At 43.4% G+C, this 25,583-nt stretch overlaps 1 protein-coding gene across 1 annotated transcript in view; it reads left to right on the forward strand.

The window, feature by feature from the left end:
- rgs12b (regulator of G protein signaling 12b) overlaps window positions 1-25,583 on the forward strand; it is a 118,556-nt gene that overhangs the window by 65,046 nt on the left and 27,927 nt on the right. The window contains exons 3-9 of the mRNA XM_078432059.1: window positions 1,093-1,114; window positions 11,737-11,906; window positions 14,819-14,911; window positions 16,477-16,620; window positions 16,884-17,063; window positions 22,318-22,462; window positions 24,545-24,660. Of these exons, the coding sequence (XP_078288185.1) occupies window positions 1,093-1,114; window positions 11,737-11,906; window positions 14,819-14,911; window positions 16,477-16,620; window positions 16,884-17,063; window positions 22,318-22,462; window positions 24,545-24,660 (870 nt within the window). The remainder of the gene's footprint in view (window positions 1-1,092; window positions 1,115-11,736; window positions 11,907-14,818; window positions 14,912-16,476; window positions 16,621-16,883; window positions 17,064-22,317; window positions 22,463-24,544; window positions 24,661-25,583) is intronic.

Consider the following 25,583-nt stretch of genomic DNA (forward strand, 5'->3'; position numbering starts at 1 on the left):
TATAGTGTCAGCTGAGGTTGTGGGTTTGAGTTGTCACAACGCTAAACTTAGATGCTCAATGCTTCCCCCCCCCCCTCCCACCTCCGTTGTCTTTTTACGAAAATGATTATTATTTCCTTTAAAATGTGTAAAGGGCGGTACAGTGGTGCAGCGGTAGAGTTGCTGTCTTCAAGCGCCAGAAACCCATGTCAGTCCTGATTACGGATGCTGTCTGCATTAAGTTTGTACAAATTTGGCCCCTTTAAATGGCCCCTTGTAAATTGTCCCTAGTGTGTGTACGTTAGTGTACAGGGTGATCGCTGGTCAGCCTGGACTCGATGGGCCGAAAAGGCCTGTTTCCATGCTGTTTGACTAAAGTAAAGTTAGTTAATTTAAAAAAAACTATAATTATGTTTCACGTCCTCTGGACGCCTCAAAGTGTTTCACAAAGCCATTGACGTACGAGCCCCTATAAAATTCTCATGGGGTCACTTTGATGGAAAATAAAAGTTTCTTATTAGATTCACAAAATGCTGGAGTAACTCAGCAGGTCAGGCAGCATCTCAGGAGAGAAGGAACGGGTGACGTTTCGGGTTGTTTCTCGACCCGAAACGTCACCCATTCCTTCTCTCCCGAGATGCTGCCTGACCTGCTGAGTTACTCCAGCATATAGTGAATAAATACCTTCGATTTGTACCAGCATCTGCAGTTATCTTCTTATATTTCTTATTAGATTGTTGGGCGAATAAGCACAACGTAAGTTTGGATATAGGATTTCAAATGGTAGGAAATATTTTCCTTTTAGTTTGGCAGTTATTCAAGAACAAAGTGTAAAATGTTTATGGTATTACAGTAAGAAATCCAGCCTCACCCATCGCCTTTTTAAAATCCGTTAAGAAGTGGCACTGGGATGGGTTCATAAAGGAGATGGTTACAGCTGAAAAAATGCATTTAGGCTCATTCACTGGGTCTGACTTTGCTCTCCACTTCAGTGAATGTGCTTGTTCGGACGCTGCTTAAATTAATCATCGGTATTTAGTTTAGAAACAAAAAAACCATATCAGAGTTATTGCAATGAAGTCTTCTCACCCCTGCCTCTCTCCTTTCTTGCAGATAGCGGCCGTCTCCGATGGAGGTTAGTGCACATTTTCCAGATAAGTGACAATGAGAAATGGTATGATGTTGACCGCATGTTTTTACTTATTTTCTGCTTCTCTTTAATCTTTATTTGCTTAACTAAATCAATTTTGCAAACTGTGAGCAGAGATTTTGTATTGGGCAAACATTGCCGAATATTTTCTTGGGAATTTCAGGAATTTTGTGATTTGCTCGTGTTCTGATTTCCTATCAAATTGGATCGCAGTTTTCCTTCAGATCTGGTGATTAAATGCGATATTCCCCTCTTTTTTGTTCACATTTAATAATAACTTTGCAAAAGATGAGCCTATTTATACTTAAAATATGTGTAATTTAATATTATGTTCAGTATATATACTGTACATATGTATAATATTATATAAAACGTATGTTCAGGAACAGCAGCTTCCCAACAACCAGCAGGCTATTGGATGCTAAACTTCAACTAAACTTCGAACTACAAACTGTTTTTGCTGCATAATTAACTTTTGCACTAATTTTGGTTTTTTTATTTATTTGAACTTTTTAGATTTATTATTATGCTATTTATTGAGTGCTGTGTTTACAGACCTGTAAACTGCACTAAGAATTTGTGTTCTGTTTCGGTACATGTGACAACTAAACACTCTTGACTCTTATGCAAGTAAATAGTTTGGGAAATTCTACACTTGCAGTAGGGAGTGGCGATTTCAGAGGACTGAGGCTTGGCAATTGAAAGCCGGTGCAACCCTGTAATTTGTATACTAGATGCGCAGTAGATCATCAGCATGTTGCACTGCCAAGATATCGAGAGAGGTTTGGGCGTGTGCATTGGCGTGTTAAATCTGGTTCTATTTGTTGTTTTTTTTAAAAAGTCCATTTTATACAAAACTCTCAACCAAAGAGCAAACATTTGCAAATCTGTGGAGAGAATGGACAGATGACGTTTCGGGTTGGCACCTTTCTTCAATCTGAAGAAGAGTCCCGGCTCGAGACGTCGTCTGACAATTTACTCCACACATGCTGCCTGACCAATGGAGTTGCTTTAACACTTTGTGACACCAGGAAAGATGGTGAGGTTAGCACTTGCGATACATGCCTTTGCTAATCAGCGCTTAAAATATTAGTTTAATAACATTTCCGCCATCTCCAACGGGATCCCACTACTAGCCACATCTTCCCATCTCCACCCCTTTCCGCTTTCCACAGAGACGGTTCCCTCCACAACTCCCTAGCCCACTCGTCCCTTCCCACCCTTTCCCCAGGTACTTTCCCCTGTAACCACAGGAGATGCAACACCTGACCCTTTAACCTCCTCCCTCGACTCCGTCCAAGGACTCCGACAGTTTTTTTTAGGTGAGGCAGAGGTTCACTTGCACCTCCTCCAACCTCATCTACTGTATCCACTGTTCCAGGTGTCGACTCCTGTAGATCGGTGAGACCAAACGCAGGCTTGGCGATCATTTCGCTGAACACCTCCGCTCAGTCCGCCTAACCCTACCTGATCTCCTGGTTGCTCAGCACTTTAACTCCCCTTTCCATTCCCAATCTGATCTTTCTGTCCTGGGCCTCCTCAGGCCCAGCAAAATTGGAGGAACAGCACCTCATATTTCGCTTGGGGAGCTTCCACCCCGGTGGTATGAACATTGACCTCTAACTTCAAGTAGCCCTTGTTTTCCCTCTCTCTCCATCCCCTCCCCCTTCCCAGTTCTCCCACCAGTCTTACTGTCTCTGACTACATTTAATCTCTGTACTCCCTGGACATCAGTCTGAAAAAGGGTCTCGGCCCCAAACGTCACCCATTCCTTCTCTCCTGTCCCGCTGAGTTACTCCAGCATTATGTTTAAATCTTTGATTTAAACGAGCATCTGCAGTTCTTTCCTACACTTGAAATATTAGTATAGGAAGGAACTGCAGATGCTGGATTACATCGAAGATAGACACAAATTGCTGGAGTAACTCAGCGGGACAGGCAGCGCCTCTGGAGAGAAGGAATGGGTGATGTTTCGGGTCGGGATCCAATACTCTTTCGACTCTGGACATGTATTAGTGCAGGGAGGCTATAGTAATTGGAGCCTGTGTCCGGTTCCAGTTGCCACACTATAGTAGGTTATGCATTTAAATATCCAATGCAAAAGGCCGTGGACTAATATGGACCCAATATAAAAGGCCGCTGGTAAATGGGATGAGCATGATGGGTTCTTGATGGTTGGCATGGACACAGTTGGCTAAAGTGCATGTCTCAGTGCTGTATGATTAAAATTGAACGTACTTAATTGGAAACATTTCAGAGATGTGAAGAGCACCAGGTTAGCAAAACAAAAAGCTCTAGACTAGTGTCTGCAGTCTCTTGTATCTCAAGCGGGATAGTAATGCGGGAATAGCTGGTATAAGCTTAATGGTTTGAATGGTCTCCTCTAATTTGTACCGTTCTATGGTTTTATTCAAGTTCGAGTAAGTAGAGTGGATTTTTTCATGTCCGTATGGCGGGCCGAGCCACTTTGGTATCGAACCTTTGTTTGTCGGGCTCGAACTCTCGTGTGGACCGGGCGTGATCGTGATTCATCGGCATGGTGAATTTCTATCATCTCTGAGTCTACGACTTGCGTTCAGCACATCGCGGGCAAGAGCATCCGGGTCGCAGATGCGTTGGCCTGCACCGCCATCAATGCCATCCACGTTTTGGCCCCAGGTGTCGACTACACGGCTCTAGCGCCGCACAGCGAGGGGATGAGGAGATACTAGCCTACCGCACCGCCGTCTCAGGCCTGTTGTTGGAGGATGCGCTATTCGGGCCTGCTGACACCACGCTCCTTTGTGATGTGTCCACGGGACAGCGGATACCCATCATCCCTGCAGCTTGGCGCCGCTGGATTTTCGACATGATTCATGGTTTGGCTCACCTTTCCATACGGGCAACAACGGCTCTGGTGGCGGCCAGGTTCGTGTGGCACGGGTTGCACAAGCAGGTCGGCAACTGGCCCAGAGCGTGCACCCCTGTCAGACTTCAAAGGTTCAGCATCACACCAAGGCACCGTTGCAGAATTTCGACCTGCCACACCGGCGTTTCGACCACATCCACGTCGACATCGTGGGACTGCTGCCTCCATCCAGAGGTATCACCCACCTTCTCACCATCGTGGACCGATTCACGAGATGGCTGGAAGCCATCCCGCTCTCAGATACCTCCACTGCGATGTGTGCACGTGCCCTCACTGCCCACTGGATCGCCCAGTGGACAACTCCTCTGACAGAGGTGCGCAGTTCACCTCCGAGTTGTGGTCAGCAATGGCCCGGCTGTTTGGCGCTCAGCTGCACCACACTACGTAGGGCCTACCACCGGCAAGCCAACGGCCTGGTGGAACGTTTTCACTGTCACCTGTAGGCATCCTTAAAGGCACGGCTCGCAGGCCCGGACTGGATGGGCGTGTTGCCGTGGGTACTGCTGGGAATATGCACTGCCCCGAAGGAGGATCTGGCAAATTCCTCGGCCGAGCTGGTGTACGGCGCCCCGCTTACGTCCCAGGGGATTTAAACCCGGCAGCACGTGGACATCAGGACCCACCCGCGACCATGCTGACACGCCTCCGGTCAAAGGTGGGCACGCTCACTGCCATCCCAATGTCCCATCACGGACTCGCCCCCATGAACGAACCACCGGCCCTCACAAATTGCCAGTATGTTTTTGTTCACCGTGATTCCCACCGTACGCCACTGCAAAGGCCTTATGAGGGACCCTTCCAGGTACTGCAACATGGTGCCATGACCTTTGTCATCGACATGGGCGGCAGGCACGACACTGTCTCCGTGGGCCGTCTTAAGCCGGCACACTTGGACATTGACCAACCAGTGCAGGTGGCATAACCCCGCCGCAGGGTCGGTCCACCGTGATGACCGCACACGCCCTCAACTCTGCCGGCTGCGACCCTGGACACAGGAGACCTATATACGCAATCAGGCCGCCTCACTCGTCAGCCAAACCGCCTCCATTACTCCGGTTCTGGGGGGGTCATGTGGCGGCCCGAGCCACTTTGGCATCGAACCTTCGTTTGTGGGGCTCGAACTCTCGCGTGGACCGGGCGTGATCTGGGCCGACCAATCATGCGGTCGGGGGGGCGGCCGTGGTGTGCCAGGACAACAAAGGATTTGGCAGTGGGGATTTGAACTCGGGCACGCGCGGGTGAGCGACGGAACTGTATTCGGGTAATGATTAAGCAGAGTGTTTACACGACGTGTGGACCTCCACATCTGTCAGATTTAGGTTGGCCATAAACTCGAGCAAGTTGGGGCCTGCTGTGTTTGATATTTGATTAATAGAGTTTTATCTTGTATAAGATTTGTAACAGTGAGAATCAATGTATTAGCACTAAGGTCAGCCCACCTCATACTGTCCCTCAACAGGAAGGGCATGTAAAAATGTCAGGAATTTTAACTTCCCAGTCACAACTGATTTTTTTTGCTACAAAATCAGTTGCAGAGAATTCTGTTTGAAAATGACAAACACATGCTTTTTAGCAGTTTTGGCCTTCACCCAAGCCTTCACCTCAAGTCTTAAAGAAAGCATTTAAAATGAAACATGAGTGACATTAGTATTGGTATTGATCTCATAGTGGTGATTTTTCTTGTTGGAGCTAAGCCATTGCGTAACCCCACCCTCTCTCTTTGTCTTCCCTTCCCCCTCTCTTCCTTGTGCCCCAACTAGATTTTCACCCATTTCTCCCCTTCCCCTTCCCCTCCTGTACCCTTCCACCTCTATTCCTTCCTCTGGCTTACATCCTTATCTCACACTTGAACTTAACTTTCAAAAGTTTCAATAAATAATTGCAGATAAATGCTAGGCATTTCCTCCAAGTTTCAGAAATACCATGTTATCGAGAACAGTTTTACTTTCCAAAAATGATATGCTAACATTTCCTACCCCTGAAATACTTCTCTATAGTTTTCATCTGTGCTGTATTTTGTACCCCACAAGTTCATCAATAATTTGTGTTTCCACAGTGGAATAATTCCTCATAAATAATTTAGTTGGCATTCTTAAAGCTTTGTCTTTGACATTCTATCTGTTTCCTGTCCTTGCGGCCTCGAGGAAAGGAATTGTTCTGAACCAGCGGAGAGGCAAGCTCGGCTGTTTTGTTGCCCGTGTTCAGCCGTTTGTAGAATGAGCTGCGTTATCTTCATGTAAAACATAGGAAACCTGCTCAAAATGCCTCGGAGGCTGACAGTAGTTCTGGTGGTTGCAGTGAAGATGCAGTTGAGACTGGCATGGGTTCAATAGGTTGGTTTCCGGTGAACCGTTTAAGATATTTGACAAGGCGACATCACACTGGATCCTACCAGGTTCAGTCAGGTAAGCAGAGGACTGTATTCTTGGATTCACTACACTGCCTGAGAAATGTAACCAATTCTTTTGAATTCAGCTATTGCTAAAATTTTGCTTTCAGCGATTTTTAGGATGCATGGAAAGAAAAGAAAAGAAATGAAATGTAAGGTTTCCAACTTTGCCGATGCTGGTGTTCGTAATATTAATGAATGCGCTGGATGCATTTTGATAATTTCCCCTATTCACAGCAGTTTAGAAGTTGCAATAATGACGGCTCACTGTGATATATTTAAGGCTACATGCTGCCACATGTTGTCCAACAAGAGGACAAACAATGTGTAGGAATGAACTGCAGATGCTGGTTTACACCAAAGATAGGCACAAAAATGCTTCTGAAGACCCAAAATGTCACCTATTCCTTTTCTCCAGAAATGCTGCCTGACATACTGAGTTACTCCAACACTTTGTGTCCACCTAGCAGGACAAACAAATTATTCAGAAGTTAATACAACCTAGTTTGGTGAATGCCCTCAGAGTGAATTTACACCGTGCAGATTAAGTGTTTGTGAGATCAGGCAACCTTGTTATGCTGCAAGTCCAGAAAATCCCAGGAGCACTCAGCAGACCAGGCAGTATCTGTGGAAAGAGAAACGATTAACATTTTAGTTCCGGGGCCTCGTGTCAGAACTGGGATAGAAAGTAAAACTAGTTAGTTTGGAGAAAGCAGAGTGAGGATAGTAGTTCATTGTCAAAGCTCGTACATAGTGGTGGTAGTGCAAGAGTGATCAAAGGCTGTAGATTTCACAGCAAATCCACAGTTTGCAGTAAGAGTTGGTTTTGGCATCATGTTTGGCACAGATAATGTGGGCCAATGGCCCTGTTCCTGTGCTGTACTATTCCATGTTCTATGAATTTTTTTGGGAGAACAGACAATCAGTGGAAGATAGATGAGCAGATATGAAGGCAAATCACAGAGTTAAAAAATAATAACATGGGAAATTAATCCAGACTGCAAAAGCCAGTGGAACAGCGGTAGAGTTGCTGCCTTACAGTGCCAGAGACCTGGGTTCAATCCTGATTACGAGTGCTGTCTGTACAGAGTTTGTACGTTCTCCCTATGACCGTGTGGGTTTTCTCCGGGTTCTCTGGTTTCTTCCCACACCCCAAAGGCATACAGGTTTGTACCTTGGCTTCAGTAAAATTGTACTTTGTCCCTAGTGTTAAGGATAGTGTTAGTGTGCGGGGTGATCGCTGGTCAGTACGGACTCACTGGGCCGAAGGGCCTGTTTCCGCGCTGCATCTCTAAAGTCTAAATGTCCAGTCAATCAGATTCAGAGCCATTTGGCGAATTGGATGTAACATGGGCTTGGTGATAGGAGGCAGAGGATGATGGTGAAAGGTTGTTTATATCAAACTGACTAGTGGTGCACCTTAGGGATTGGTGTTGATGATACTATTTGTTATATATGAGCAATTTTCACGTGATCCTAGAAGTTGGTGTGGCATGGTAAGGTTCCAGATGACATGAGATTGGTGTTGTTGATAGTGAGGAGGATAGACTTCGACTACAGAACAATGTTGTTGAATTGGTAAAATGGGCAGACAAATGGCAGATGGAATTTAATGCTGGAAAAATTAGGTGATTTCCTTCAAGGGGTGATTTAAAGAAAAAAAAAATCAGCCCAGAAGATGGTTGACATATGGAATGAGAGTAGTATAGGCAGAATCTGTGGCAACATTTGGTTGAGCACTTGAATGGACCTGACATAGACAAGCCAACAGCTGGGAAATCGATCAATGTATGGAGTTACAATGGCCAGCATGGGAATAGTGGCGAAAGGTTCTCGACCCCAGCGATATAACTCAAGAAATCCTTGATATAGTTTAATGGTACGGACAGTTTCTTGTTGACAGACGTGGAGGTTATTTTTTCTTTGAATTCATTGTTCAGAAGCATTTGCAGATTTTATATTTGAATGCTGAGTAAAACAGAACATAAAACAGGAGCAGAACCTTCAGTCCATGATATCTGTGCAAATCTAGATTGGACTGCGGCACAGATATGGGCCATTAGCAATTTTGCAACTATGCTACTGCACCCATTGAGTACTGCATGGGTAGTTAAATTGCTCCCTTGTGGTGCAGAAATGGGCCGTGTGGAGAAATTGAGCTGACTCATCAGCTGCTATTTATTTGTCTCGTCTGTGGCATTTTGGTAACATCTTCAAAACTGGAAAGATTAGCCCTGATCGCGCAGTGGAAAACTCTTTGAATCAGAATTGTTTTCTTGTGACTGTTATTTAAAAACCATCCAATATACTTGGTAAATAGTGTTGTATGATCGTTATTAAGACACAGCCTAGTTCTTCGTTTTGCTATGGTGTAGCTCGTTGAAAAGTGCACCGCAGAAAAAAAATTGAGCAATTATTTGTCATAATGCCTTTAAACTCCTGCTTTCAATAATTTCCACTGCTTTTTGCTGTTAATAAGTCTGCATTAACCTAAAGTAGTAACCATACTGGGCTTTGAGGGGTGACTTTATTGAGGTGTACACGATCTTGATGGGCACGGATAAAATGAATGCTCATAATCTTTTTCTTAGGGCAGAGTATTCTAAACCTAGAGAGCATAGGCTTAAGGTAAGAGGGGAGAGATTTAGCAAGGACTTCAGGGCCTAATCTTTCACTCACAAGAGAGTCTGTATCTGGAATATGTTCATAAGTTCTAGGAGCAGAATTAGGCCAATCGGCCCATCAAGTCTACTTTGCATTCAGAGTCATACAGTGTGGAAACAGGCCCTTTGGCACAACTTGCCCACACCGGCCAACCAGCTACACTAGTCCCATCTGCTTGCATTTGGTCCATATCCCTCCAAGCCTGTCGTATCCATGTACTTGTCTAACCGTTTGATAAATGTTGAGATAGTCCCAGCCTCAATTACCTCCTCTGGCAGCTTGTTCCATACACCCACCACCCTTTGTGTGAAAATGTTACCTCTCAGATTCCTATTGAATCTTTTCCCCTTCACCTTGAACCTATGTCCTCTGGTACTCGATTCACCTATTCTGGGTGCACTCTGTGCATCTATCTGATCTATTCCTCTCATGCAAAAGGTAAAGAACTCGTGGATACTTAGCAAGGCCAAAAGGGACCACAGTGAGATCAGTTTGGACCATATTAATATGCCAGGGCAGTTTGAGATCAAGAAGAAGGTGGTGTTGGGTTCTTGAAGAGCATTAAGGTGGATAAATCCCCAATTGACTAGGTTTCAAAGGTCTTTTATTGTCACATGTACCAATTAAGGTATAGTGATATGCGAATTAAAATACAGCCATACAAAAGAAAAAGCAACAAGACACACAACTGCACAAAGGTTAACATAAACATCCACCACAGCAGATTCGCCCCATTCCTCACAGTGATGAAAGGCCAAAATGTTTGAGCTACTTCCTCTTTAATCTCCCACGGTCGGAGAAGTCAATCCGTCGGGGCGATCAAAGCTCCCGCAGCCGGCGGTCAAAGCTCCCGCGTTGATACGATCGAAACTCCTGTGTCGGGGTGATTGAAAGTCCCGCGTCAGGGCGGTTGAAACTCCCGCGTCGGGGTGGTCGAAACTCCCGCGGCTTGGAGTTCCCGAAGTCGGTCTCTGACCAGAGACCGCGGGTTCCATGATGTTAAGTCTGCAAGCAGCCACGGTTGGAGCTCCGAGGTCGATCAGCGGCAAAGGGATCGCGGGCTCCGCGATGTTAAAGCCCGCAGGCTCCCCTTGATGGAGCTCTCAAAATCGGTCTCCAGCAAAGGCCGCCAACTCCTCAATGTTAGGCCGCAGTGCGGACGGAGATACGATATGGAAAAAATCGCATCGCCGTCGAGGTAAGAGATTAAAAAACGTTTATCCCCCACATAAAAACAAGCTAAAGAACACTAAAACATACCTTCAACACATACAATTAAAACACAAAGAAGGAAAGGACAGACAGACAGACTGGCGAGGCAGCCACTGCTGGCGCCACCCGGTGGTACTAATTCTCTATGAAGTAAGATAATTCACTGCGAAGATAGAATTTTAGTTGTAAAAACACTTCTTGGTTCAGCACTTTTTTTTTAATCATTAATTTACATTCAAGATTAGATCTCAAGATTTGCGGCAGGTCAAGTTGTACTAACTTGTTTGAGTTTTTAGATGAGGCGACAAAGGTGATCGATGAGGGTAGGGTGGTGGATGTTGGTTGCATGGATTTTAGTAAGGCATTTGATAAGGTCCCCCGTGATAGGCAGGTCCAGAATCAATCATGGCTGATCTTTCCCTCTCAACCCCATTCTCCTGCCTCCTGCCCATAACCCCTGACACCCTTACTAATCAAGAATCTGTCAATCTCAGCCTTAAAAATATCCATTAACTTGGCCTCCACAGCCGACTGTGGCAATGAACTCCACAGATTCAACAGCCTTTGACTAAAGAAATCCCTCGTGGTCTCCTTTCTAAAGGTACGTCCTGTTATTCTGAGGCTATGGTCTCTGGTCCTAGACTCTCCCACTAGTGGAAACTTCCTCTCCGCATTCACTCTATCTAGGTCTTTCACTATTCAGTAAGTTTCAATGAGGTCCCCCCTCATCTAAACTCCAGCGAGTACAGGCTCAGTGCCTTCAAATGCTCATCATATCATTATACGCTCATTATAATGAGCTGCCAGAGAAGCTGTAGAAGCGTATGCCATTATAGCTTCGAAAAAACGTGGATAGATACATGGATAGGGAGGCTTAGAGGGCTACTGACCAAATGCAGGCAAATGGGACTAGACCATTAAGCCAACTTGGTCGGCATGGATAAGGCAGAGTGAAGGCTTGTTTCCATGCTGTACACTTCTTTGGCTCTATGGCTCTCTAACATTTGCAAAATAACATTGCTACATCTAGCCAAGGTCATAGGTTGCTTCCCAATTCCATTTGGTATTGCTGATAAGCAAAACATTACTGCTCTCTATCCTTTCTCTATCAGGATGGTTCCCAAACAGTGAGATTGATGAAGAAAATTATTTGAAACTTGCGTCAGTGAATCTTTGTTCCTTTGTGTACATAAATATTGAAATACGTTAACTGGCTAGTTACTGGGGTCAGGGGAAGGAGGAAGCGGAACATTTTATATAGCTCTTTCATAAAGAATTAATCCAGAACTTTGGGCCAAATGGTTTTCCCCTAGTTGTAAGATTCTTTGACTTTGACACTTGAAAATTTTCTCTGCTTTTCTATTAGTTCTAATGCAAGTGAGCACAATAAAAATGTATTTTTGTGTATCAGACATTTGTTGTCTTTTTTGACAGAGTTAAATGGTGCCGATCTCAAGAACTACAACAGTGAGAATAGCATCAACAGCAATGCCAGTCTTCCCAGTGTCCAAAGCTGCAGAAAACACAGAGAGCGACTGGTAGCCAGCTGGGCTGTGTCCTTTGAGCGGCTTCTACAAGATCCAGTTGGCATCAGATATTTCTCCGTAAGTAAACTCTGATAGAACCTGTGATAGAACTCTTGAAAGGAAAAGGATCAGTCTGAAGAAGGGTCTCGACCCGAAACGTCACCCATTCCTTCTCTCCCGAGATGCTGCCTGACCTGCTGAGTTACTCCAGCATTTTGTGAATAAATACCTTTGATTTGTACCAGCATCTGCAGTTATCTTCTTATACAAAAGGATGAGCAATCTGTACACCACATTGTCGATGAGATCACGTCATTTTGCATCTTTTGAATGCTGAGATAACTCAAAGACAATTAAGAAGGAGTGATAACAAGGATATGCAGCTGCTAGTTTATACCAAACAGAGACACAAAATGCTGGTGTAACTCAGCGGGTCATGCAACATCCCTGGAGAACATGGATAGTTTAGTTTAGAGACACAGCGTGAAAACGGGCCCTTCGGCCCACTGAGTCCACACCGACCAGCGATTCCTGTACACTAGCACTATCCTACGCACTAGGGACAATTTCCAATTTTTACCAAAGTCAAATTAACGTACAAACCTGTATGTCTTTGGAAGCGACATTTTGGGTTCAAATCCTTCTTCAGACTTCAGTTATCGATTCCTGGAAAAACTGAACAAAGACAGGATAGGACATCAGTGCAGAAACTGAGGAAAGTCAGAATTAGCATTATTTATGGACGCCTATAGTTCTCCTCTTTGCTTCTCTGGGCTTATGAAACGACTTCTCCTGTGCTCATCTGCTGCTGTAAACAGGGTGGAATTTAGTACTCAGAGCACGACCCATTCTTACTTCGATCTTATGTTTTTGATTACTGCAGGCCCAGTTAGAAATAAAGAAACCAGAGAAACTTATTTACAACTATTCTGCACTTTATCTTAAACTCAGCTATATCAACTTACCTTATATTAACTGGATTATGATGACAGGTTGAATTCAGTTTTTACATCGAGGGTTTTTGGAGAGTTTACCATATTTTTTCAGCAGAAAAGGAAAAAATAGCAGTTTAGACGGTACCTGCTTTTAGCTTTTATTCAGCCACGCTATTTCCTTTTCAACAAACAGCAAATATTTAACTTTGACAAAAAGAGATTGGATAATAGGTTTATTTATTTAAATTGCAGTATTGTTCAAAATTAACACATGAAAAGTGAATCAGAATAAATGTGAGTTTCTGTATTAAAGCAGCAGGCAAACAGCAAGCATTAGGAATTAATCATTGGATGTTAAAAAAAAGTATCATGTATCTCACAGAACTGGAGTATGCAAAACAATATTGCAGGAGTTTATGTTTACATATATATAAAATAATCTATGGTGATTGCTCAGTAATAAAACTCTTCTGAGGTGGAATCATGAATGCAGCCGTTTCAGAAAGCAAGTCAAGGAACTTCAGATGCTGATTTAAAAGAAACACAAAGCACTGGAGTAACAGTAGGTCAGGCAGCATCTCAGGAGGATGTGAATAGGTGACGTTTCGGGTCGAGACCCTGCTTCAGTCTTCTTTGAGAGTTCATTACATTAAAAGCAGGACCTTGTGTTGATACGGATGCATATATATTTTTTGAAGAATGATCCTTTGCTGTACCTTTAAAAGGCTTTGGATGGAAAACTAGATAAAAAGACAACATGATGAATCAAAATGTCCAAACTAAGATTTACTTGGTTGTATTTTGGATGTCATCGAAGTAAGACTGCCCATAGCCCTGAAAAGATCATATTTCTGATTGAAATTTGAATGCTTTTGTGCGGTCAGGTTATTTTACCATATTTAACAGTAACTCTTCCAATTTTGCTAAAAATCAAACCAACACTAAAGATTGAGACAGGTCCAATTAATATGTTTTTCTACTGACTGAGTTTCCAAAAGATCTTATGTTTTTGATTACTGCAGGCCCAGTTAGAAATAAAGAAACCAGAGAAACTCGGTCGTTTAGTTCTTTACCCCTGAACAATGACATATTACTTGGAACTGCAGTAGATGTTGTCAGATTGGCAAATGCGGCAGTTGTTTTTGGCATGTCTTGTATGAATGGTGCCTGGGGGATTAGGAATATCCTTCCAAACTGCATGAAATGGGAAACGGGTCTTTGGGTCTCCATTGCTGCTGGCAATCAGCATTTCTTTACAAGTTGAACACTACTCTTGATTTTACCTTTTAACAAAAAGTTACTTAAATCAAAATACAAGTTTTTTTCAGCAAGGAGGAAGGTTTTGCGAGGTTCGTAGTGTAACTTGTGGACTTGGATGTACAAATATTCTCTGCAACTAAAGTGCATCACTATATATTCGCTAGAAATGAGCATTACATTAGTCAGATACAGACAACCCATGCTTTACGCAGAGGTTATGCGCTTGAAAAGCGGGCATGTAAATCAAACATATGCGAGGCGCGGTGCGGCACGGTGGCACAGCGGTAGAGTTGCTGCCTTACAGCACTTTCAGCGCCATAGACACGGGTCTGATCTTAATTACGGGTGCTGTCTGTATGAACTTTGTACGTTCCTCCCCTTACCGCGTGGATTTTCTCCGATATCTTCAGTTTCCTCCCACACGCCAAAGACATACAGGTTTGTAGGTTAATTGGCTTGGTATAAATGTAAATTGTCCCTATTGTGTGTAGGATAGTGTTAATGTGCGGGATCACTGGTCGGTGTGGACTCGGTGGGCCGGAGGGCCTGTTTCCACGCTGTATCCCTAAACTAAAACTAAACTAAACAGTACTCAACTAAGCTGCCACACAGTGCCAGGCATAAATCTGAGCGCAATATTCTGACAATGGGAGCAGATAAATTAAACTTTGGTAGTAATTAGACAAGTGCAAATTAAGCACGAGTGAAATGCGAGGTGTGTGTATGTAAAATTGCTTCTGTAGTTGGCGAAGAAAATTATGAAATATTATTAAGGGAGTTCTTTTATTTTGCTAGGAATTTCTGAAGAAAGAATTTAGTGAAGAAAACATATTGTTCTGGCAGAACTGTGAATACTTCAGCCAAATCTCTCAACATGACAAGAAACAGGTGAGAAATTTGTTCAACGATGAACTTCTGTTTTTCATGTCTACTCCTTACCTTTGAGCTTCCTATCCCTGATTTAGACCAGTGTAATGTTTGGACATATCGGAGGGATGGATCATGGAGGGACAACATTTAGTAATGAAGAACTGCAGATGCTTGCTTATACCTAAGACACAAAGTGCTGGAGTAACTCAGGCGGCCAGGCAGCAGGCCAGGTCGGCACTGAACTGAAAGACTGAAAGCAGGGGGTGGGGGTGGGGAGGGAGGTGAAGAGCTGGAGGTGAGAAAAGACCAGGATCAATCAGGGCCAGCCTTAAATGGCCGCAGGCAGGGAGGTGCCTGTTAGATCCACTGTGGGCTCGGTAAAAGGTGATCTCAAGAGAATCAATGTGGCGAACTGTGTGGAAGAAGGGGGCAAAGAGGGAGGGGAGGGGAGTGTAAGATGAAGTTATTTAAAATGAGAGAATTCAATGTTCATAATGTCTGAAGAAGGGTCTCGACCCGAAACGTCACCCATTCCTGCTCTCCCGAGATGCTGCCTGACCTGCTGAGTTACTCCAGCATTTTGTGAATAAATCAATGTTCATAATGTTAGGTTGTAAGCTACCCAAGCAAAATATGAGGTGCTGTTCCTCCAATTTGTATGTAGCTTCACTCTGGCAATGGAGGAGGCCAGAACAGAAATGATAGTATGGGGATGAGAAGGGGAGTTGAAATGAGAGGTAGACACAAAATGCTGGAGTAACTCAGCGGGACAGGCAGCATCTCTGGAGAGAAGGAATGGGTGACGTTTCGGGTCGAGATCCTTCATCAGACCTCTTTTACCCATGATAAGGGTATCAAAAGGGAGCAGTTTTAAGGTGAGTGGGAGGAGTTTTTAAAAGGGTTCTGAGTGGTAGGTTTATCTCACCCAGAGCAGCAATCCAAGTTTATGAACTTATGAACTCCTTTTCAGTAATCTATATACTAAAACTCTCGTTTGTTTGTTTGTTTGTTCCTGAACTACAGCCAAAATGGTACATGATAGCACGACAATTTTAGGCCCACCTTACTCGCCGCCGTCCCTTTGGTGCTAATGGAAGAAGTTTCATTGAAATCGGTGTTATATTTTCAGTTATTCACATTTTAAAGTTCACTTCTATCTCCCAGGGAGGGTGGGGGGAGGGAGGGGGGTGGAGGGGAGAGGGGAGGACAAGGGGGGTTAAGGGGGGTGGAGTGGAGGGGAGGGGAAGTGGGGAGGGGGAGGAGAGGGAGTGGGGGTGGAGGGAGGGGGAGAGAGGGTGCTGCACCAATGCAGGAGTGGTTTGGGCCCAGCGGGTCCACTTGGTCTAGTAACCTCTAATAAGACAGCATTATGGTAAACCCCCTTCTGCACTCTGTCAATGTAGCAAGCAGAAGTGCACAGTGCTCCAAGTGCAGCCCAACCAAAGTCCACGAAGCTCTTGCACTCAATGCCCCACTCTTGTACTCAATCTCCTTGTTTACTCATCCTTGTGCTGGTAATAATAATAAGATAATTGTTAATGTTTGTGCACCCTTTGTTTGTCTAATTCCACTGTGATTTACAGCTTTTGTATAGAGCACGGGAGATCTACAACAATTTCTTATCCAACAAGGCAGTGACCCCAGTCAATATTGACAGCCAGGCGCAGTTAGCTGATGATATTATCAAAGCACCACATCCAGATATGTTTAAAGAGCAGCAGCTGCAGGTATAGTAAGCAGTGCCTTTATTCATTTAATTATTTCAAAAAACTTTAAATTATAGAATTTGTGTGAGTAACACATTTTCATTAAAAAATATATTTGCAAAAGATATTTTCAGTATTATGTTCTGATCTGAAAATAATCGTGTCATGGTATGTTTATACATGAAGATAATTCACTGTTCACACCAAAAGGTAACATCTATTTTTAGGCTGAAAGCTATAGCTCATGGAAATGAAAAACATAGCATTTCTTTTCTTCAAAGTAGATTTTTAGCCTGATGAAGTTTGACAGCTATACTCGTTTTCTGAAATCAACGCTGTACCAAGAATGTATGCTGGCGGAAGTGGAGGGTCGTGCCTTGCCTGATCCTTGTCAGATACCTTGCAGTCCTGCCTCAAAGCACAGTGCCAGCTCAGACCGGTCCAACCTCTCTACCCCAAACAAGGTAGGTAGTATGTTGATTTCAGCATGTGCATTAGAGCATGCGAAATGGAAGCAGGAGTAGGTGGGACAGTCGTTGTCGTCCCCCCCCACTCTGCTCCATTGTTCAATAAACTCAAAGCTAGTCGTAGAGCCCATCTATTTTGTCCAATCCTCATATCCTCCAACCCCCTTAACAATGAGACTGCTGTGATCCAGGATATGATTAGGGTTGTGGGGTGAGTGATTGAAGCTTCTAGTTTTATGAACTTTATCATGATAGATACACACTCATAAAAGCAAGACCTAGGTTATGGATCAGAGAGCCTCGAACACTCCTCTGTGAAATGGTATCCCATTACCTGGTGCTTTTAAGTTGACAAAATTGGGGAGGAAGAAAGGATGAGAACTTGTGGAAATGTTCAGCCCTTCAGTTGGACAAGTTGCAGAAGGGAGTGAGATGCATTTTAAATCCAATTAGTCTTGTCAGTTTTGTATATGTAAAAGGAGGAGGATGTTATTTAGCACAGACAAAGTAAAATTATATCGACTCTAACCATGATAATTTAAAAGTGGAAGTTAAAAATATTCTGAGCAACTAAGAATTATTTTACTTTACTCCATCATTCATCTTTGACCTCCGCACCATTTCTCCAGCGCTTACCACATATCTCTGCTTTGAATGAACACAGTGACTGAGTTCTCACAGCGTCAGCATAGAGAATTACAAAGGTTTATCACCTCTTGAAGATATTTCTCATCATCTCAATCAGTATGGTTTGCCCCTTATTTTCAGACTGTGTTCCCTGATCCTAGACTTCTGAGTTGGTGGAAGCATCCTGCTTGCATAGAAACTATCAGCCTACCTTTAAGAATTTTGTGTTTTGCTAAAATCTCACTTCTCATTCTTCCAAACTATAAAGAATATTTTTAACTTCAAGAGTCAAGAGTGTTTAATTGACATATTTTAGTTTAGAGATTTTTTCGTTTAGAGATACAGCGCAGAATCAGGCCCACCGAGTCCGCGCCGAGTCCAGCGATCCCCATGCACATACACACTCCTACACGCACTATGCTTAATTTACAATTACGCCAAGCCAATTAACCTAGAAACCTGTACATCTTTGGAGTGTGGGAGGAAACCGATCTTGGAGAAAACCCATGGTCATGGGGAGAACATACAAACTCCGTACAGACAAGCAGCCTTAGTCAGGATCAAACCTGGGTCTCTGGTGCTGCAAAGCAGCAACTGTACAGCCACACCCTTATGTACCAATAACAAAACAATTCAATTCTTACTTGGAAGAACATAACAGGAATGCTCATAGATAACACATAACAAACAAAAAAATTAATAAATTAATAACCCCAATATCAAAAACCTTGAAGTCCTTAATGCAACCAAAGACAGTCTACAGTTCATAGCTTAGTTAGAGTTTTGTAATGTTCTTTTTGTAAAATAGTGTTACTTACAGCAACAAAAATAAATTTGGAATAAATTAAAAATAACTTTTTTTTAAATCTGCAGAGAAAGGAACTCTGTTATTGTGAGACTAAAACCCTCTGGCTCTCAATCCCCTCTTGACACAATGGTTTTTATTATATAATTTTCTATAATTCTAGGTTTCTTAGGTCTGCAGCCATCCTGTTATAGCAGAACTACCTATACCTTGTTTAGTTTAATTTAGTTTAGGGATACAGCATGCAAACAGACCCTTCGGCCCACTGATTCTACACCGACCAATGATCACCCAATACACTAGCACTATCCTACACACGAGGGACAATTTACAGAAGCCAATTAACCTACAAACTTGTACAAACTTGAAATGTGGGAGGAAACCGAACCACCTGGAGAATACCCCCGTGGTCACAGATAGCAGCCATAGTCAGGATCAAACCCGCATCTATGGCACTGTGAAGCAGCAGCTCTACCGCAGTGCTACTGTGCCGCCCAATGATGTGAGCACTCTGATGATATGTATTCAGTTACATAATTTTAAACAATTTTCTGTACTTTAACTCCCTTTGCTTGTTCACTTTATTTATGCTGTCGCTTTATCCCACTTGCTATTATACTGGCTTCCTATTCCTGGTTTGACTGTTTCCTGAACCCCCATTGAGGTTTCCACCTCCTCTGCCAAACTAGTTTAAATCTCTCCAACAACACCTACAAAGCCTGCTGAAAATGGTACTGGTCGCAGCCCTGCTATGTTCAACCTGGCCGATTACTCCTTTAATCCTGATTTGCATCTTTGTTTTACCTTTTTCTTTCCTAATTGCACATTATTTCTCAGTCACTTGTGTGCTAGATGACCTGAGTTCCTTTGATCATCAATATTTATCAATATGTTACCATTTCAAATATACCCTGCTTTTTGTCTATTCTTCATTCTTTGTCCAATGATTAAAACATCACTTTTTTTAGCTTACTAGGGTATTTACCTGATAATTATTTATAAATTTCCCATAAAATTAATTATCAGATAAGTACTCTGGTGTGCTAAAAAAGGAGAACTTAGAATTATTTACAAATCACATGGGATCCTATAACCAGTGCAGCCTTTAAAAGACCATCCATCCCAAATTGTGTAAGGAGGAACTGCAGATGCTGGTTTACATCGAAGATAGACACAACGTCCTGGAGTAACTCAGCGGGACAGGCAGCATCTCTGGAGAAGGGCCTACTCCTGCACCTATTTTCTATGTATCTATGGATAGGTGGCATTTTGGGTCGCGACCCTTCATCAGACTCAGGGAGGGGGACACTGGAGGTATGGGAAGGTACAGAGGAACAGTACCTCATATTTTGATTGGGCAGGTTACAACCCAGCTTCTCTAATTATTATTATTATTAATTTTTTTATTAAGCAGACTCATGGTCCATTAGAATACACATACAGTACACAGTATATACATATAAAATTAAATTAAATTAGAAAAGGCAACAATACCAATGTTTCCACATAGGTGACAGGTATCTCACGGCACTGAAACCAGGATTTACCAGCAGCACAATGATGGAATTCTGAGAACCATTCAATCGGCATATAAATTTAAACATGAGATTCCTCAACAGGGCATGAAACATATTGACTCCTGCACTACAAAACAGTTCACTTGCACTGCACCACCTTGGCTTTCTAAGCAATATGCGCATGCAGTCATTATAGGCAACCTTAAGTTTATGGATGCTTGACTTATTAAACTTTATCCACAAAGGAGCAGTGTAAAGAGGAGTACAGTACGCTCTAAACAGGTTTATCTTGACATTTCCTGAGCACCAGTGGAATTTCCTAACCAACATGTTAGCTTGTGCATACAACATGCGGCGCTGTCTATACATGTCCTCATCATCAGACATTTGATCTGTGATGACATGTCCCAGATACTTAGCTTTACAGCAGACAGATAGAACCTGCCCAGACAGGTAAAATGATGGGAAGACTAGATCTTTGTCCCCTTTTACTTTACAAATCATGACAACGCTCTTTTTAGCATTGTATTTCACGTCAAATTGGACACCATACTCAGAGCATATATTCAACATCTGCTGAAACCCAGCACTGCTAGGAGAAAAAACCGCCAGATCATCGGCATACATAAGATGGTTTACTAGGGTGTTACCAATCATACATCCTGTTTTACAGCCTCTAAGCTGTTCAGATAAATCATTCATGTACACATTAAAGAGGGCTGGTGAGAGTAGCCCCCCCTGGCGAACCCCATTACCAACACCAAATGTTACAGAGACTGCATTACCCCATTTGACCTGCATGCTCTGGTTGGCGTACCAATATGCCAGGACCCTAATTATACTGTTAGGCACTCCTCTTTGACTCCGTTTTTGGAACAGCTTATGATGGTTGACTCGATCAAAAGCTTTAGAGGCATCAATAAAACCAATTAACACAGAGGAATTCTGCCTTCTATACATTTCAACCATTTCCTTCAGGGCATAGATACATAAATCTGTACCATGCTTAGCCTTGAAGCCAAACTGGTTGTCTGTAGTACCCAAATAAAAACATAATCTATCTAATAAAATTCTTTCCAGGACTTTGGATAACACACTGGCTAGAGCAATCGGTCTGTAATTATCCAAGCTCCCCACCTTGCCCGCTTTGTCCTTGATGACAGGCACCAGAGTAACGGACAACATGGAGTCCGGTAACAGACCATGATTCATAAGGCCAGTAAAACAGATTGCAAGAAGGACAGCAACCCTCGGGCTTGCAAGTTTGAGGTGCTCTGCAGTGATCTGATCTAAGCCGCTAGCTTTGTTATCAGCTAGCTGTGTGATTGCTTGATAGACCTTATTGGCTGTGATTCCCACTTTGTCACTGTTGGCAATGTTGCCCACTTTGTAGGGATCACTTTTAATACAATTGAATAGCTCAGAGTAATGTTGCCTCCACAAATCAGCTATGTTGTCGGCTCCTGAGACTCCTTCTATGGTACATGGCAACGATGTACTGCCTCTGTTCAGAGCTCTCACCTCCTTCCAGAAGCCAGTAACATCGTTACCAAGGAGCTTATCAGCCATAGAGTCTGCTCTCATTAATTGTTCGTGTTTGCTGATATAACGAACTGCATATTTATACCGAGCATTACTAAGCTTTTTGTGATCCAGGACAGGCCCCTCTCTGGGCCTACCTGCCAGGACCCAAGCCTTAAAGGCATCCTTAGCTTCAGCATGATGAGCAGCCACATGTTTATTCCACCCTAACTTCAAATAACCCTTACATTCCCTCTCTCTCCATCCCAGCCTCGTCCTCTTGTTAATTTTACCGTTTATATTCCTTCATTATCACCTCGTCCCCATCCAACAATGCACCATTGTGGGCTCCACCTCTCCTGAGTCATCAATGCAGGCAGGCTCTGCTTTATTCTGTACTTCCTGTACCTCTAGTGTCCTCTCCCTGACTGATGAAGGGTCTCGACCCGAAACGTCACCTATTCCTTTTCTCCAGAGATGTTGCCAGACCCACTGAGTTACTCCAGCATTTTGTGTCTGTATCACCCATCTCAAATTAATTGTGAAGACATTTAGTTGAATTTTGACATATTATGCGAATATATTTTCTTTAGTCACTCAGGAAGGACTTAGAAAAGGTTGAAATATGGAAAGGCTGTGAGTTATCAGTTTACTTTCTCACAGTTTTGAGCAGTTACTTCATTTCAGGCCAAAATAGTAAGGTAGACAACCTCATACTCCTGTATAACAAAGATGATTTTCTAATTGTGTTCCTTACTCATTAGAGGTGTTCCTTATTTAGTCTAGCACAAAATCTATATCAACCAGGCTACTAAACAGTGAACTTGAAGATGACAATGACAACAAGAAGAAGGCCTTTTTTTCCTGGTCACGAAGAAGCCTGGGACAAACTCAGAAGACGAAAGGGAATGGAAATTCACATGTTGGTAAGTATTATAGATTCTGCATAAGTTTTAATAACAGTCTGCTTTATTAACCTTATCATAACCTTATCACTTATGACCTTATGGTCTCATGACCAAACCTTGGCAAATGAGGATCTATAAAGAAAGAGGGGGGGGGGGGCGGTGGGGCGGGGGGGGGGGGTGGGGCCGGGGGGGGGGGGCGGGGTGGGGCGGGGGGCGGTGGTGGGGTGGGGCGGGGGGGGGGGAGGCGACAATGAGAGTGAGTGGATTGTAAGAGATTCCATAATTACATAAAAAGGAATAAACTGAAGAAGTTAAGTGGTCCCTTAAAGATATGGTGGAATTTACTTCAGGGAATAACGAACTGACGAAAGAGGGATACAACTTTTCTCCTTTGAAGTTTGATCCAAAGAGAAACTGCAGATAATTATGGGTCCAGAGAGAATGTGGTACTGAAAGAGATCAGAATTAGTTAAAGAAAGACATTGCTGGAGACATTTGTGTGATTGAAATTGAAAGTCAGATGAATTTTGAAAGAAGCAGCATTAAGTTTGCAAATGAATTTGCCACCATATTTTAAAGTAGGATAGATTCTGGAATGTGTCCTGCAGAATGGAAGATGGCAAATGTGACATCCTTATAAAAGGCAGGTTAGGGAGCTCTGGGTACCACCGACCTATTAGCTTAACTTCAGACTTAGGAGAAATACAGGACTCGTTAATGAATGATGTAAAAACACAACATCTAGAAAAGAATAATAGGGTTGATCAGAAATAGGAACCAAGAACTCGAGAATGATGGTGCTGGAAGCTATAGTACCAATCTGCTCAGAGAATCGAGCAGCAAATGGAGGGGAGGGGGGGGGGGTGGGCAATGAATTGTCCACGGTCCGTGTCTAGACCCTACATCACATCTGTGGAGATGGAAGATAGTCAGTACAAAGAGGGGAGGACATGTGGTGAAACAGGGCCGGTGGATGATCAGTAGACTGAAAGAGGGGTGAAGGATATCGGGCAGATCGAGCCAGGTAGGGGAGGGGAAAGGGCGATGCTGCAAGACAGAGGCAGGTGGGCAATAGTTAGAGGCAGACAAGTTAAAAGATAGGTGGGCCAGGTGTGGGGAGAGAAGGGTGAAGGAGAAGACAGATAGCTGAGTGATAAGCAGGACACAGGCTAACAGTGCTGGAATCTGACAAGAAAGGCAATTAAAAGAACCGTTCGGGGAGAGGAGAAGGGTAGATGGAACTAGAACAATCTCTGTTCCCTTCAACCAGAACAGTCATGGAGTTCACCACGCCCTCACCCTTTAAACAACAACATTGCTTTACCCCCACAGATGCTGATCAACCCGCAGAGTTCCTCCAGCAGTTTGGTTATTAAACAGAGGTTATTAAACATGGATTAGTTAATGGGAAGTAATGTTGACTAACGCATTGGTGCTCTTCAAGGATGTAACTAGTGGATTAGGGGCGGCGCGGTGGTGCAGCGGTAGAGTTGCTGCTTTACAGTGCCAGAGACCCGGGATCGATCCTGACCACGGTCAGGCAGCATCTCTAGAGAAAAAGGATGGGTGACATTTCAGGTTGGGACCCTTCTGACCCAAACTATCAGCAATCCTTTTTCTCAAGATATGCTGCCTGACCCGCTGACTTACTCCAGCACCTTGTGTCTATCATTGGTATAAACCAGCATCCTTGTTTCTACATATGTGTTTGTTATGTTAGTTTCAGAAGTCCATGGTGAGAAAGGGGCCATTGGAGTGTTGCCCATTATGGGCTGAAGGAATCTGGCTGATGCTTTTTGCTGCTGAGCAGTGCATCCATTCTCAAAACTCTGTGCCCAGGCACAAATAGTTTCTGCTGAAATACTGAGATCAGTTAATATCATAGCCAACAAGGTACTCTGGATAAAGTTTGAATACTGCACGTTCATTGAACCACTGCAGATTTCATTAAACCCTACAGTTTTTACCTATTTAAATGTACAATTAGGAGTATTTGTAATAATTCAAAAGACGTATTAAGCTGCTGTAGGGTGTTTTAAATCTAGAAAATTCAGGAAAGCTCCTTAGTGTTTATGCAATAAATATTGTTTCACTCACTAGACCTCTCCACAAGTAACGGGCTGTCTCAGTGGCATCGTGAATCATTCGGATCCATGTCTTCATCCACCAGCACAGAGTTAATGACAGCTGACTGTCCAGGAAATAACAGACAAGAGGTTAGTGCAAGTGGAAGATATGTTAGTTGTACCATAATTCTCGTAGTGCTTCTCCTAGTAGTGATTCTTAATCATTGTTTCAACACATTTGTTTGATAATGTTTCTGCAACTCCAGGTAGTTTACATTAGAAATAGGAGGGAATCTTTAATTCTGTATGTTTCAAGATTACTCACTAAAAAGTCTGTACAGACTGCTGGCAGAGTTTTGTTTATAGTCTCTGCCTGTGGAAGTGTAGAGGGGACTTTATAATTCACCACAGCCTCAATGGGGAGAGCAAAATTGTAAAAAAAATGAATTTCCAACACTCTGCAGCAACGTACACATCAGACTGCCTTACCAAAGCTCATGTTAAAATACACATGGGACTAATGTCACTCAAGGTGCCATCTTGAAGTGGAATCAAGCAAGGAGCTGACTTCTGTACAGAAGATGGGGAGGGGGGGGGGGGGGGGGTGCACGGCAGAGTTAGGGATAGGAACAACTTTTAAAAACCTGACACATGAACTTTAATATGCTTTTTTCATAACTAAACTCTCATCTAAATATGTTTGAATATCCTAGATATGTATAAACTGTTATGCTTATTATCGGGGGTGGCACAGTGGAGCAGTGGTAGAGCAGCTGCCTTACAGTGCCAGAGACCCGGGTTCCATCCTGACTGCGTGTGTTGTCTGTACAGAGTTTGTACATTCTCCCTGTGATTCTCCCTGTGACCTGCGTGGGTTTTCTCCAGGTGCTCCGGTTTCCTCCCACACTTCAAAGATGTACAGGTTTGCCAGTTAATTGGCTTTGATAAAATTGTGAATTGTCCCTAGTGTGTAGGTGGTGCTACTGTGTGGCGTGATCGCTGGTTGCTGCGGACTCAGTGGGCTGCTGTATATCTCTAAAGTCACATTACAAGAATTACATTACAAAAGTTTG

This window comes from Rhinoraja longicauda, chromosome 3 (genome assembly GCF_053455715.1).
Source record: "Rhinoraja longicauda isolate Sanriku21f chromosome 3, sRhiLon1.1, whole genome shotgun sequence".
NCBI classification, from domain to species: domain Eukaryota; kingdom Metazoa; phylum Chordata; class Chondrichthyes; order Rajiformes; family Arhynchobatidae; genus Rhinoraja; species Rhinoraja longicauda.